Raw genomic sequence first — 16,420 nt, 5'->3', positions numbered from 1 at the left:
GCTTACCAATTTATGTATTTCCCCCCCAAGTCTTAAGTTATTTGCAGCTCCATAAATGTTCCTTTTACATCAAACGTAGCCCACTGCTGTTTGCCATTATTTCACAATGAATAATTTAATCCAATATAATTAAAATGTGATTTTTGTATGCAGCCTGCTTCACCTACTTTGCATGTCAAATATTACTATTTCAGCCCAAAAATCTTGACAATGAAGAGCTTTATATTTATGAGATATGTATTTTTACATGGTATTTTGAAAACTTTCTACAGAACCTTTTTTTATAATCCACTGTTGTTTTGGTAGTGTATGAAAGAGGAAAGGCTAAGGGAGCTGAGCCTGTTTAGCCTAGAGAAGAGTAGACTGAGAGGGGATCTTATCAATACTTACAAATACCTTAAGGGCAGATGTGAAGAGGATGGGAACAGACCCTTCTCAGTGGTGTCCAGTGGCAAGACAAGGGGGAACAGGAACAAACTGAAACATGGGAAGTTCCATCTGAATATGAGGAAAAATTTATTTCCTTTGAGGGTGAAGAGCACTGGAACAGCCTGCCCAGGGAGGTTGTGGAGTCTCCTCTGGAGATTCAAGACACGCCTGGACACACCCTGTGCAACCTGCTCTAGGTGAACCTGCTTTAGCAGGGGGGTGGGACTAGATGATCTCCAGAGGTCCCTTTCAACCCTAACCATTCTGTGATTCTGTAAATGTGATTGTCAGGGTTTGGATTTTTTTAATATTTTTTTTACTATCTAAAATTGTAAATATTGTACTAGGGGATCAGTGCTCCTTTACTGAATTTATGTCAATGAACAGTTTTTCACATAGTCTAAAGACTAAAGCTTTTTAAAAACTACTTTTATGCTTCAGATTTTAATGGTCTTCCTGATTATTTAGAAGGTCTTGATCACATTACGAATAGTGACTTATTGCCTTGCTTAGGGCAAGTCTCCTCCTCTTTTTTTCCTAGCAATCTGATAAGGGGGGAAAAAGAGAAAAAAAAAGAACACAGTGACAACAAATAGCGATTTACTAGAGGACTGTTATAAATATGAATCTGCTAGTTATAAATCACATAATAATCTCTGACATCTCATATTAAGGAGCAGATGATCATGCCTTTTAAGTGCTTTGAGACTGACAGAACCATAAAAATTGAAAATGGCATCCCAGTTTCCTATATGGTTCATGAGAAGAGTCAGAGCCTTTGGAACGGATGATAAAAGAGAAAGCACACTCCATACATGCAGGCAACTATGAAGAAAGCACTGGCCATGGTGGCAGCTGAGTTCTGATTTGTATTTAACATGTTTGGACTATATTCCCTTGATTAAATTAGTGAAGTTCTCTGCTGGGTGTAGACATTAATACTTATTTAGTGTTTTAATATTTTTACTGTCACCAGAAGTGGTAGTATTCTCTCATATTGAAATACTGAAATATTAATGTGTATTCAGTAGGATCTGGCAGTTCATAATCTCCACTGTAGCGCTTCTGTCATGAAGAGAAACTTAGAGAAATCTCTCTAACTGAGGAAAATTACAATTCTATTTAAAAAGACAAACTTAAGGTAGTAAATCTCTCTAATCAAAACTGCTCTTATGAGGTTCATCAGAATTTTGGTCATAATTAAGGAGCAGAAGAAGAAGAAAAAAATGCTTTCAGACAGATTTAGTAGTAAGTCTTGTCCTTGTGGTATGAGGGACAGTTATTGAAGTTGCCAGTATACAGCAGAAGAAAATACCAGCATTCTTGGGTGAAAGTTGCATCCTAGTTTCTAATGACTATAAGTCTAAATATGGAAAAAGTTTTTTAAATATCTCATTCCAATCTAAGCCAGCCCTGTAATGCAGATACATTTTGATTAGTAAGTGTTGTGATAACATTTAGTAATTCACTTTGACAAACAAGGCAAGACCCAAGACCCATGTTCTTTCTGGCTCTACAGAGGTGTGTGGCAGTTCTGACCAACACACTCAGTCCTGCATGCAGTTGATAAATCTTCTGCTCTTTCTCAGGGCACCCAACAGCCTGATCAATATATAAGGAAATATGCTTTGGAGACATCAATTCTAAAGCACTACTTCTCACTCCTGGGCAAATTTGTATGAAGATTAGCACAGACCACCTGCAAGTCCTTCTACTTAAAGTGAATATTAGCCACAGAAGCTGTATCTATACTAATAAATTAACCATGTATGGAACTGTTTGTTGACAATATAGCCAGCTGGCAAGGACCAGACCACATCCATACTATGAAACTCTTTACCCCCATAAAACAGGGTGATCACATAGCTCATTAGAAATGCTCCTTCGCTCATGATAACTCTGAAGCTACTCCAGGAATTGTTTGGGAGAGTGCAAGATGGTCTATTTGGTCCAAAATCCATGGTAGTGATCATTCTAAAATAAATTAAGAATATAGATGATGGTGTTCCACCATTTGGGAATGTTCTATGATATTTACTTCTAGTAAATATGTAGATTGAACAATTTACGTTTAGATGAATACATCAAAGTAAACCCACTTAAGAGACACTGAGTGATGACAATTGTCCTGCAAACAGGCATTACTATCTTTCTGGATTTATCTCTACCCAACGACATATGAATGTTTCTTCTGAATCAGAAACACAGAATAATTCCATCTTCTCAATTTTCCTGAAAAGAATGACATGAACTCAGTCTCTGCCATGGAAGAACGGGAAGTGCAGGAGAGGGAACACTCTGTGGTAGCAGAGCCCAGGTTTCTTTCCTTCATTTTTTCATTAGGTTTCCAGAGCTACCATGCTAGCTATCAGTCTCTGAGAATATAATCGCTTCAAACCCTGTTAGTCTGTCCATTTTCCATTCAACTCATTCTCCCAGGACAACAAATTTATAATGAAAGTAACATGTGAGGTACTATAGAAGGAAAGAACTTTGAAGGTGATCACAAAGCACCAGAGTAACTTTTTAAAGCTTCCTCTGCTTCAGTAATATCCATGGTGCTTGTACAAATGTGTCTAGAAACACACTGCTAAAATGGAGACATTTAAGATGCTGGCATAAAAGCTGAACAAAAGCTTGAGTCTCCACAGAGGTTCAATGTAGTAGTAGTAATGGGAAGATGTTCTTCTTGGTTTTACCTGTTTTTATATTTAGTGAACCCATGGTTATAGTACCTGCTGTAGAAAACTGGAATATGGTGAAGATTAATACTCCAATGTCAGAAGCTGTAATTTCATTGCAATGACTTTTCTAGTTCCATTTTTTATTATTTACAGGTTTTAGTCAGCTAAAGAATCTGTTTGAAATATTTCAACACTTTATAAGCTTGACCATGTTTACAGACAATAAAGAAATAACTGAACATGAATAATGTGATAAACACATAAATGATATTCCTGTATCACTTAAACTGGAATTGTCTCCCTGCTGGGACATCCTCAGTTAATACAGACTGAGAATGAAGGATCTACACCTCTTCCCAGACAGTTTGGAGAGCTGGGTGATAAGAAAAAACAGCATCTTTGTACTCTTTTCTATGCTTCCACACAACAGTGCCAGGAAGGCATTGGTTTAGGTTTTACTGCTTTGTGGACTAGCTGCTTGCCTCTAATTAACTTCTGCTACATGGCTGAAAAGAGAAAAAAAAATCCTGCATTGGTATACAAGAACAAGGGATAAAGGAGAAGGGGAAAAAAGAAAAATGGCTGAAAATGAGTGAATGAGAAGAGTATCAACAAAGGAAAACAGAAAAAAGAAAGGAAAAGAAGAAGGACCTTTCAATTACAGAAAACTATATGGCATAGTTCTGTACATTTCCATTCAAACAGTACAATAAAATCTTTGGATAAGTCCCAAGGAAGAGTCATCCTGGCTCCAACAGGCTTACTTATCAGAGAAGAGCTACCTAGGTGCTTACTGTTTTCCAGGCTCAAGGCCTGAAGTAACCAGAGGTTTCCAGAAAAAATAATAAATGTGCATGTCACAAGTGAGATTTTTCATCTCTCTCAAAGCCTGACTGTGCTAAGAGTGTCGGTCATATTACGCCCTCAGTGCAATGTCTTCAGAGAATGACTAACTTTTCCTGTTAATTCTATCCCTACGTGACCACTACTAAAGAGTCAATGTTTGCATGCACTTGGTAGTTAAAGGATGTACCACAGCGATGGGACGTGTTGCATTTGGGATGTTCTACTCCTTGATGAAGACTCCAGACCTTACAGCAGTAAAAGAACCCCTGTCACTTTTGTGTTCCAAATTGCTAGCAGAGAGGTTTTTTCCAGACTATAAATTTAGTTTCTTATTTTTGAAGGCTCTGATGTAAAATATTTCTGAATTTTATTGAGCTGTTCCTTCTGTAATCTGACTCTCTGAGGAAAGGATAGTGCACCTGTGACCTACAAGAACTAGGAAATGTACCATGTATGTCAGTATAAGGTCTTCCTAATGGGAAACACTTGTTTAAAATATGACTTTTCATACTTCTTTTTGATACTACTCTATCTCTGCCTAGATGAAACCTCAGAAAAGACCAAATTATCTTTTACATAATTTTGACCTAAAAACCCCAAACCTAACATACACAGGAATGCACTTTAGATGAATGGAAAGAGACAATTGTTTTTCATCTCTTTCATCTCCTTTTCCTCTCCTCATGTTTTAGATTGAGAAATGTTGAGTATCTGCAGAACTGTTTTTCAGTTTTTAAAACAGAGGGAAGACCATATACATTAAAACTGAATTAATTCAGAGTTAAAAAATAAACATAACATACAATAATGGCCCTATTCCATTTGCTGCTACTCATAGCTTTAACTTTCTAAACATATTTCATTATTTCTTCCCATTCATTACAGTTACGGCAACCTGAAGAAATTCAAAAAATAAGACAGTTTTCAGAATGGTATTGCATATTTAAAGGACTCCGCTCAGTCTTGGTGAAATCTTGCATTGCAGTCACTGTTAGTCGCATCAACATATTTGAAAGTGATCAAATTGATCACTCTTTCTTTAGCTACTCAGTTAGAAAAAGAAATGTTACACTGGTTAAATGTGACATTAAAGTAAAGCTATAAAATCCATACTGCATTATGGAGAAATAAAATAGTTTCCTAGTCAAAATCCGTTTATTCCCAATTTTGCCATGCCTCCTAGAGTTTGACTCTGTACATACTGACACCAGGACTTCTCATATTGATTTCAAAGGGAAAAAAATTGATCTCTTTCTTCAGGGTAGTCACATACAGTTTCCAGTTGCAGTGTTATGCTCTGGCTTGTCAACTGGTCTGACAAAGTGGTAATTTGTTTTATATTTTCTCATCATACCTTGAGAATTTTGCACATTATCTCATAAACTGAAAATGTTTTCTCAGCTCGTGTCCAATCCCAGGTTGTGACCTTGGAAAACAAACAAACAAACAAACAAAACCGGAAGAGAAAGTAAGTTATTTCTGTTTATTTCAAGAATTAAGTTTACTTAAAAAAAAAAAAACCTATCCCTAAAACTTTCAACCCTTTACACCCAATATGACGAAGCACTGCCTCAGAGCAATAACTACCAGGGAGCAGACTGTTCCATCCAGGCAGTGCTTAGGAGACATCCTGCCTGTCTGCTTGGGCTTACAACACAGTACCTTTGCACGCAGGCTGCTCTATGCTGAATGATGAGGCTTTCCCTGGGAGCTTCCTGCCCATGCTGGTGGGGGTTGCACTGAGATCCTGAGAGGATGCAACCATTGAATTCCTCTTACAGACTCTTGACTATAAAAGGGAATATTTCTCACCACTTCCCTCCTTGTAACTGCATACCACAATTTGCTCCCAGTCACATATTATTTGCAAATCCATAAAACCAAAGTCTCCAACCTTGCAATGTCCTAGACACCCCACATGCCTTGAAATCCAGGGGAAAAAACTAACAAGAAACCACAGAGGCAAATATACATTTTCTTTTTTTCTTACTAAGATTAATCTACTCCTAAATTCTAACAAAGTGAGATTTGAAGAATAGTCTATTTCTCCTCTTTGCTTAGGAACTGACAATTGCTTTTAACAGTATTAATTTTAAGCAACTATTTTACACAAAAAATTTGCATAGAGAAAAGAGTTTAATAAAATCATGCAAGGGTAAGGGTTAAGACTTAAACAAGACAGAAGGGGTAGATGAACATACTCAGTAAGGGAAGAGTCAAGGGGATATCACAGCAATCTAGAAATAACTTTCCAAGAAAACTGTGAGAAGGAAAGAGGAAAATTATTCACAGTCTAAAATAGACAGAACACAAAAAACAGAGTGAAAATTGAGGCTATGTATAAAAAAAGAAATCTTAATGGTAAGTATTGAATAGTGGCCTAGCTCCAAAGGAAGATGGTAGTGTCATTACAATTGTTAGGCAAGATAAAGAGGTTGATGAAGACCGAAGTTTATTTGCTTTTCAAGATTCAAGAATACAAAGTTCTTTGAAAAACGTACCTTCAAATGGTATCCATAGCATATGAAGAAAATATTATATGAAACCAATTTATTTTTTATCTAAAGAGAAAACAACCATGAAAAGAGACAACATGGCTGAGAAGCATCTGTAGGTTTGGACGCCTTGGTATAAAACTTTCTTCATCAAAAGTATTTTTGTGTTGTATGACAAAATTCTATCCCTAACTAATTTTTAGGTATAGACACTATTGTAATTGAAACTCCTTTGAGGGAATCACAGTCAGGAATGAAAAGTTAAAAAATACAGTGTCATAGTTCCTCTTCTATTAGAATTTTATTTATTTGCAGTCATTCTCAAACTGAGTTTTCACTATTGTTTTGAAGTGCAGGTATTAAAACAGATTGCTAAGAAAGGGAGTGTCTAAATACTGAGAGTCAACGAATTATCCAATATAGAGTGAGAAAGCAAAGAAATATTGGAAATATACAATTTTTATGCCTGAGTTTTAAGAAGGTATTCAGAGATGTGATGAACGACATGTAAAATACTTTTGACAAAGAAAGAAAGAAAGAAAGAAAGAAAGAAAGAAAGAAAGAAAAGAAAGAAAGAAAGAAAAGAAAGAAAGAAGAAAGAAAGAAAGAAAGAAAGAAAAAAAAAGTCTGCTCTTTCTACTGTGGACAAAAAATGAACTTTCTCACCAGCAACACAGAAATGGGGAGAGGAGTCTTGCTACGGCCCCACTGAGCCCAAAACATCAGCCACACAAGCTGAAGTCGTATTGCCCCATCAAGAAAAATAGTTACTATTGCTGCTGAAGGACAAAGTCATTCAGAGCTATGTTTAAAAGTTTACTGTAGGCTTGATACTTTGGTGAAAGATATCAGAGCTTCCCCTTCTCCTCTGGTTTCCTGGTTTTACTTGTACTTATAAAGGGACTTCCTTTCAGGTCAAAACAAAACTCTTTCTATATAAAGAATATAAAGATATGTGCAAAGCAAAAGCAACTGCAGAATTAAGACACACACAGAAATGGCTTGCCTTGATCACTTTTAATCATTTAAATTAAAAAATCTTGAGTAGCAAGAGAAAAGATGTCAGCAGCTCCTTCTCAAAGTCCATTGTCTCTGAGATTTCCAACACTAAACTGGAAGAAAGTGAAACCCACCAGACTTGACACGCTTAATAATTCTAAAGGAGAAAATGTACCAGGAAATAACAGAAAAATAAAAAAAAAAAAGAGTAATTTTGTTTAAAGCTTTCAAAATGCAAATAAGATACACTAGAATTGCTCATTTATTGGTGCACGGAAAGTAGAAGTACTATTGATCAAGTAGATAAAAAAAGAGGCAGGGGAGGCCGCTGATATATACTGCTTAAACACATGCCTCCCTAATGTGTTAGTCTTTGGCAGAGACGGGGGAAATACTTTCATTAGTTTTTCTGGTTTAAAAGTTAGCAGCACATCTCTGTTCAGAAAACAACTTAATCCAATGAGTTTACACTGCAGATATAATTAAAACTGTTTTTCTTCTTATAACAACACTTTACACATCTCATAAATAGAAGCTCTGAAACTGCGGCATTGAATGTTTGTTCTTAATCTTTTGTAATCCCTGGAAGAAATGAACACACATACCTGCAGAATAGCAAACATAACTGTATGTGTAAAAGTTTGCATATAGAAAATAGGATTTTAGAAGGCCTTTTTAAAGGCCTACGGCAGTCTTTGATAAGAAGATATATTTTCTGGGCATGTAAGTGTGCAATTATTACATAAATTACATGTTTTTAAGGTAGCTCTATAGGAACTCTTGTCTTTGTCCTTTGAAAAGCATGTTTGTCATTCTGCTTCCCTCCTACTCCATGGAGAGAAAATATTTTTCTCCATAGAATCATAGAATCATTTTGTTTGGAAAAGACCTTTAAGATCATCAAATCCAACTGTTAACCTAAAACTGCTAAATCCACTACTAAACCATGTCCCTAAGCACCACATCTAAATGTCTTTTAAATATCTCCAGGGATGGTGACTCCACCACTTCCCTGGGCAGCCTGTTCCAATGCTTGACAACCTTTTCCATGAAGAAATCTTTCCTAATATCCAATATAAACCTCTCCTGGTGCAACTTGAGGCCATTTCTTCTTGTCCTATCATTTGTTACTTGCGAGAAGAGATCGACACCCACCTCACTACAACCTCCTTTCAGGTAGTTGTAGAGAGTGATAAGGTCTCCCCTCAGCCTCCTTTTCTCCAGACTAAACAACCCCAGTTCCCTCAGCCGTTCCTCATACGACTTGTGCTCCAGACCCTTCATCAGCTTCATTGCCCTTCTTCAGACTCTCTTCAGCACCTCAATGTCTGTCTTGTAGTAAGGGGCCCAAAACTGAACACAGTATTTGAGGTGCAGCCTCACTAGTGCCAAGTGCAGGGGGACGATCACTTCCCTAGTCCTGCTGGCCACACTATTTCTGATACAAGCCAGGATGCTGTTGGCGTTCTTGGCCACCTGGGCACACTGTCGACTTATATTCAGCCAGCCATCGACCAACAACCCCAGGTCCTTTTCCACTGGGCAGCTTTCAGTCACTCTTCCCCAAGCCTGTAACATTGCATGGGGTTGTTGTGCTCCAAGTGCAGGACCCGACACTTGGCCTTGTTGAACCTCATACAATTGGCCTCGGCCTATTGATTCAGCCTGTCCAGATCCCTCTGCAGAGCCTTTCTACCCTCAAGCAGATCAACACTCCTGCCTAACTTGGTGTCATCTGCAAATTCGCTGAGGATGCATGCGATCCCCTATGTTTGAACTGTCTTTCTATTTTAGAATAAGAACAAGAATCTGCAAAACAAAATCATGTTGTGATTGCAGCTCAACTGAAACAAGACCTATAAAATCTTCAAGGATTGGTGGCTTGTCTCATTCAGCAGCAGCTTGCCAAAATTGTCCTAACTCACATCACCATGGTTCACAGCCAACAAAAGCCAAACTCCCATCACTAGCCACAGGAAAGCCAAACTCCCACACCAGTGAACTAGTGTACAGACATTGAACACATTAAGTTTTCAATTCATACTTACTTCCGTTCTTCTTGTCTTTCACATGATGTTAAGCAATTTGCTAAACAAACATGAATAGTGATTGATGAATGATGTAAAGACTTGCAAGCTGGCTTTGAACTACCTCAGGCAGGAAGGAGCTTCAGCCTGGATTTGGCAACATGGCAGTCAGAAACGTCACCCATTGAACAGAACAAATTAATCCACACTACTCTCCCTCTTTCCAGTATGGGACTGCTACTGGCTCCGTAGGTGCTGGTTTAAAAGTTAGCTAGAAGATATCTCTGTTTACTGCAGTTTAAGTGTACCATAAAACTGTGAAAGTAAATCACTGAGACAACAGCTAAAATTTTGCCCAGTGTTACCAGTCAGATTTCAATTAATATGTTTAACCTAAACAATTCCATTTGCTTCCTTACCTTCCTTTTGGTGCTCCCAAGCAGCAAAAAAGTTACACTCAGGATGAAATCTCAATACAGAGACATTGCCATTTCCACAGCATGCAAAAAGCTTTGATATTTCCCCAAATCTCAGCAGTTTGACTAGAATGACAGTTCAGTTTAAATCTAATCATCTTGCTTCAGGCTTGTTCTGCCTGCCAAAGGGAAACGAAAAGCCCCCCTTTTAGCACAAGCAGATCTATCTTGTATTTTTCTAAGTGCTCAGGTAAGTGGGGGAAAAGAAATTAGATGCCCAATCATCTCATGAACAGCTATTTTCTGTCACTTCTATACCACATTCCCTGGAACTTTTCAGTTCTGTAAGCTGCAATCCAGCTCAATGAATGATAACTCATTGTGAAAGCCTTGTACATATTACATGACATTATTTTATTTAATAATATTTATTCCCACTAAGCATGAGAAATACTTACTGGAGGTGCTATAAATTTATACAGGGAAGATCCCCTCAGTGCTAGAAACTTTGGTGTGTACATTCGATCCTGAAGGGAGTCTTGTTCCCGTTCTTCCGTCCAGCCCATGTAGACTATCTGACAGAAAAATCAATAGTGTTGACAAATTCCTCAGACACTTTCTTCAAATGAATTTCAAATATTTCATGCAAGTAAGCTGATGTCTGTCAAATTTTACATAGCTACAAACCTTCAACCACTGACACAATATGGTGTATTGGCAGTTCACTTACAATCACATACTTGTACAAAGGATGCCTATTATGACAATCCAAAAACATCAGAACAAATATTTATTGTACTAGCAACAACAAAAAAGCTAAACCACATACTCAGTGGATGTTAAAGGTCTATTATTTCATTAAAAGCTCCCTGAAGTAATTGTAAATATTTGCTGACGGATCCCATCAGAGGAATTCAATGCAAGTGAAGTGTAAGGAACCACTAGGCAGGAATACAAAATCAAGTAACTGTTGCTACACTGCAATGTAGATACAGTCTCCACATACAAGTTCACAGTTATGCATTAAAAAATATGATCTTACAAATTTTATTTCCAAATAATGACAAGTTGCTTTTTTTTTTTTTCTCTGAAAATCCCTGTGTAGGAGTTTTGAACCTCCTCGCTTAGGAATAGCAAGTTAACAGACTGTTTTCAGACACTATTTTGAAGAGTCTTCATCTACAGCTAAGAATTAACCAGAAAGCTGTTGACTCTTACTACTACTTGCAGATCTTCTGACATAGATGTATGAATTAGAACTTATTCAAACCCATTTTAGGATCTAATTCCCTGCCTATCCATCTATTTAAGTTTGAGTAATTTAATATCAAATCCTTAAAGAGTAACAGTATGAGTGAGCACTATGTCAACTTCTGGAGAATATCTGAACAGGGAGTAGACACATCATGCAACTTTTGATTTATAACCATGCCACTAGTAATAACAAACAATTTCCAGTGTGCACTGGTATGCTACTGCTATGGAAAATAGATCAACCCATATTTCATACAGTGCTGCTAATGGAATAGATTTATTCTTAAATCTCTTTGTGAAACTGATTTCTACATTAACCAGGCATGGGACATTCTCTGTCTTAAATGTCAGTAATGAACATGTAAGGAAAACAGTTTAGGAAAAATAACTATAATCATATTAATAGTCCATGAGTTGCTAAGTTTACCAATGGTATAAATGTACCTAAAATGAATGTTTGTATTGCATGTTTTATCCTTTGAGATTTTGTATGTAACACACTTTTAAAAAAGCAATTTACACAAGTTTATTTCATTAACGTTGGGAAGAGGATTTCCATTAGCAGTTCTTCATGGAATATGTATTAAAATAAATGGGGAGTTCTGTTTTTATTTTCTTTCTTTTTCTTTTTTTCCGTTGGATTTTATTGTAACACAGTGGAAATTAATGGCTTTTTCAAATCACCCTGTACAAAATCTACGCTACTACTCTCCATCACAGTTTATTAGTTATTTTATGGTCTATAAACAGAGACAGGTAGAAGGTCCGTTCCTCTAATACAATGAAACCTCTACATTTAATTCTTTTGCCAATAGCAAACACTAACACAGTAATATAGTCTCAGGTCCAGTGAATAACATGTGTTTAAGTATCTACTGTTTGGTGATTAAACAAGTCCATAAAACTCAAAAGAAGACAGAGCTGTACCACAATACTCAAGAATCAAGCAGAGTGCTCAACAGTATATTGACATGCAATAACTAGAAAGCCATGTTCCCCTGAAATCTCATTAAATCCTGAATGAAGAAATAGTCAGAAAAAACCCCAACTGACAGTAGAGTATGGAGAAGTTTTAAATTATTTCAATTGAAAGTTTATGGAGATTTCCCTCATTTCTGCTGTTTTGTATGTTATCAATGCAGGATAAGTATGGATCCTTGTCCCTCTTGACTTGGCAGAATCTGCAAGAGCTCAGCGACTGAGAGGGGCCACACAGAAGAGTAAAATTAGTATAAAAAAATTTGCACTACTATGTGCAGAAGTTTGACACATTTTCCTCTGTGTAACTGAAAGAGAACGAATGATCTCTAATATCTAGGATTGAGACATCTATAACTTCTAAATTAATTAAACTGAACTGATTTGGTTCCATCTTTGACTTGTTTCATTAAAATCAGACAACACAGTAAGATTATCATCTTGTCTGATGATATTTAATATCACTCTAGCACTGTATGTAATCTGTTTTCAGTCAGTGTTTTTCTTTTTCACGTTCCTCATTTCTACTTGTACTATTCATCAGAATAACAGGATACAGTCACTCATGCTGTGCAGATGTATTGATATTTCACATTTGATTGCCTTAATACTAAAGCAGCCATGAAATTTAAGGCAATTGCTCCTTTAGATATTTCTCCCTTGCCTCTGTAGATCATGAGGAGAAATTAGATTGATTTTTGAGACAACCTGTTGTACTAAGGTTTTATTAACAAAAAGGCATTTCTCCTTCAGACTAAATATCTACTATTAAACATACAGAAGAACTGCTAAGCTGTATGATTATAAATAGGAACACTCAGAAAGTTGTTTTAGTGCATGTGCATATTCACATGTGTGGATTAAAATAGCATGGGCTAGATTCTGGAAAACAGGGCAAAACTGAACAAATACTTGATAATTATTTTACTTATGTGTTCCTAAAGTGGTCTCAGTTTATCAAAACACACTGGAATGTGTGAAGTTAGGTGAAATACTGTAATTTTAACATTTTTCACTTATGAGATAAAATAGAGGCCAGGTTCTTGAGACATTTACATTACTGGTAAATATTTTGACTTCTAAAAAAGTTTTGACTATGAACAACTCCAAAAAAATTATTGATTTGGAAAGGGATCTTAATTTCCAATTTAATAGTTCATGTGTATACATGTATTGAAATAGGGGATGAATATGAAATTTCACTTGTGAGTTTTGGAACATATACCATTGTAATGCTACACATGTGGACTTGACCCAAAATATGGAATTTCATGAGATTCTGTCTGGAAAGAAATGTTTACAACCACAGACACTGATGAATGGAAATAAATGTGAATCACAAATAGACAGTGCATAGAATGCCCCTTTACAAATTGAAAAAACAGGTTAGTTTTTCAATCTTACAAAAGATTTTTGAGTCCCTATAAACTGCTGACCATTATCAACAAAGGTGGTGGTGATGGGGAAAACAGATTATAACTCAATATGTTGTTATCATTTATGAGTTACATCATGTACAGTTTAAAAATAATCTCTAAATGATAAATGAAACAGGACACTTCCTTCAGTCAAAAATTCAAAATCTCCTAATTTAGTATGTACTTACATCACATGGACATCGCAATCACGGAGCATTATGGAGACATGGTGGGACGGCCCCTATGACTGGAGGGTTGGAAAGGAAGGATACAGGCTTTTTAGGAAGAACAGGCAGGGGAGACGAGGAGGGGGTGTTGTGCTCTATGTCAATGACCAGCTGGAGTGCATGGAGCTCTGACTGGGGATGGAGGAGGAGCAGACGGAGAGTTTATGAGTCAGGACTAAAGGGAAGGCAGGGACTGGAGACATTATAGTAGGCATCTGCTACAGGACACCTCACCAGGAAGACCAAGCAGATGAGGCCCTCTGCAGACAGATAGGTGTAGTCTCACGTTCACAGGCCCTGGTTCTCATGGGGGACTTGAACCACCCCAATATCTGTTGAAGGGACAATACAGCAGGGCATCAGCAATCCAGGAGGTTCCTGGAATGCATAGAAGATAACTTCCTTCTCCAGGTAATACAGGAGTTAATGAGGAGAGATGCCATGCTGGACCTTGTTCTCACCAATAAGGAGGAGGTAGTGGGGGATGTGAAGCTCAAGGGCAGCCCTGGCTGCAGTTACCACGAAATGGTAGAGTTCAAGATCCTTAGGGCAGCGAGGATGGTGCACAGCAAGCTCACTACCCTGGACTTCAGCAGAGCAGACTTTGGCCTCTTCAGGGACCTGTTTGGTAGAGTATCATGGGATAAAGCCCTGGCGGGAAGAGGATCTCAAGAAAGCTGATTAATATTCAAGAATCACCTCCTCCAAGATCAAGAGTGATGCATCCCAACACAGAGCAAGTCAGGCAAAAATGCCAGGAGGCCTGCATGGATGAACAAGGAGCTCCTGGACAAACTCAGACACAAAAGGGAAGACTATAGAGGGTGGAAGCAAGGGCAGGTAGCCTGGAGGAATACACAGAAATTGTCCAAGCAGCCAGGGATCAGGTTAGTAAAGCGAAAGCCCTGATAATTAAATCTGGCCAGGGATGTCAAGGACAAGAAAAGCTTCTATAGGTATGCCACTGATAAAAGGAAGACTAATGAAAATGTGGGCCCTCTCCTGAAAGAAATGGGAGACCTGATTACCTGGAATATGAGGAAGGCTGAGGTACTCAATGACTTCTTTCCCTCAGTCTTCATTGGTAAGTGCTCAAGCCATGCTGACCAAGTTGCAGAAGGCAAAGGCAGGGACTGGGAGAAGGAAGAACCATCTAGTATAGGAGAAGATGAGGTTCAAGACCATCTGAAGGTGCACAAGTCCATGGGACCTGATGAGGCGCACCCCGGGTCCTGAGGGAACTGGCGGATGAAGTTCCTAAGCCACTATCCATCATTTTTGAGAAATTGCGGCAGTCTGGTGAAGTTCCCACTGATTGGAAAAGACAAAACATAACTCCCATTTATAAAAAGAGAAAAAAAGGAAGACCCGGGGAACTACAGGCCAGTCAGTCTCACCTCTGTGCCTGGCAAGATCAGGGAGCAGATCCTCCTGGAAACTATGCTAAGGCACATGGAAAATAAGGAGGTGCTTGGTGACAGCCAACATGGCTTCACTAAGGGCAAATCATGCCTGACAAACCTGGTGGCCTTCTATGATGGGGTTACAGCTCAGGTGGATAGTGGAAGAGTGAATGACATCATCTACCTGGACTTGTGCAAAGCATTTGACACTGCCCCACAAGACATCCTTGTCTCTAAATTGGAGAGACATGGACTTAACGGACGGATCACTCAGTGGATAGGGAATTGGCTGGATGGTCACACTCAAAGAGTTGCAGTCAATGGCTCGATGTCCAAGTGGACACCAGTGATGAGTGGCGTTCCTCAGGGTTCGGTATTGGGACTGGCACTAACATCTTTGTCAGTGACATGGACAGTGGGATTGAGTGTGCCCTCAGCAAGTTTGCCGACAACACCAAGCTGTGTGGTGCAGTCTACACACTGGAGAGAAGGGATGCCATCCAGAGGGACCTTGACAGGCTTGAGAGGTGGGCCCGTGCGAACCACATGAAATTCAACAAGGCCAAGTGCAAGGTCCTGCATGTGGGTCGCGGCAATCCCAAGCACCAATACAGGCTGGGCAGAGAATGGATTGAGAGAAGCCCTGAGGAGAAGGACTTGGGGGTGATGGCTGATGAGAAGCTCAACATGAGCCAGCAATGTACGCTTGCAGCCCAGAAGGCAAATCGTATTCTGGGCTGCATCAAAAGAAGCGTGGCCAGCAGGTCAAGGGAGGTGATTCTGCCTCTCTGCTCTGCTCTCTTGAGACCCCACCTGCAGTACTGCGTTCAGCTCTGGGACCCCCACCATAAGAAGGACATGGAGGTGTTGGAGCGAATTCAGAGGAGGTCCATGAAGATGATCAGAGGGCTGGAGCACCTCTCCTATGAAGGCAGGCTGAGAGAGTTGGGGCTATTCAGCCTGGAGAAGAGAAGGCTCCGGGGAGATCTTCTAGCATCCTTCCAGCACCTGAAGGGGGCCTACAGGAAAGCGGGAGAGGGGCTTCTGACAAAGGCATGTAGTGACAGGACAAGGGGTAATGGTTTTAAACTGAAAGAGGGTAGATTTAGATTAGATATTAGGAAGAAATTCTTTACTGTGAGGGTGGTGAGACACTGGAACAGGTTGCCTAGAGATGTTGTGGATGCCCCCTCCCTGGCAGTGTTTAAGGCCAGATTTGATGAGGCTTTGAGCAACCTGGTCTA

General features: G+C 38.8%; 1 protein-coding gene across 1 annotated transcript in view; it reads right to left on the bottom strand.

Moving 5' to 3' along the window:
* SNTG1 (syntrophin gamma 1) overlaps window positions 1-16,420 on the bottom strand; it is a 418,769-nt gene that overhangs the window by 44,415 nt on the left and 357,934 nt on the right. The window contains exons 15-16 of the mRNA XM_068396528.1: window positions 10,355-10,471; window positions 5,314-5,385 (exon numbers count right to left, since the gene is read on the bottom strand). Of these exons, the coding sequence (XP_068252629.1) occupies window positions 5,314-5,385; window positions 10,355-10,471 (189 nt within the window). The remainder of the gene's footprint in view (window positions 1-5,313; window positions 5,386-10,354; window positions 10,472-16,420) is intronic.

This window comes from Nyctibius grandis, chromosome 3 (assembly GCF_013368605.1).
Source record: "Nyctibius grandis isolate bNycGra1 chromosome 3, bNycGra1.pri, whole genome shotgun sequence".
Classification (NCBI taxonomy): domain Eukaryota; kingdom Metazoa; phylum Chordata; class Aves; order Nyctibiiformes; family Nyctibiidae; genus Nyctibius; species Nyctibius grandis.
This window is presented reverse-complemented; position numbering and strand designations above follow the sequence as displayed.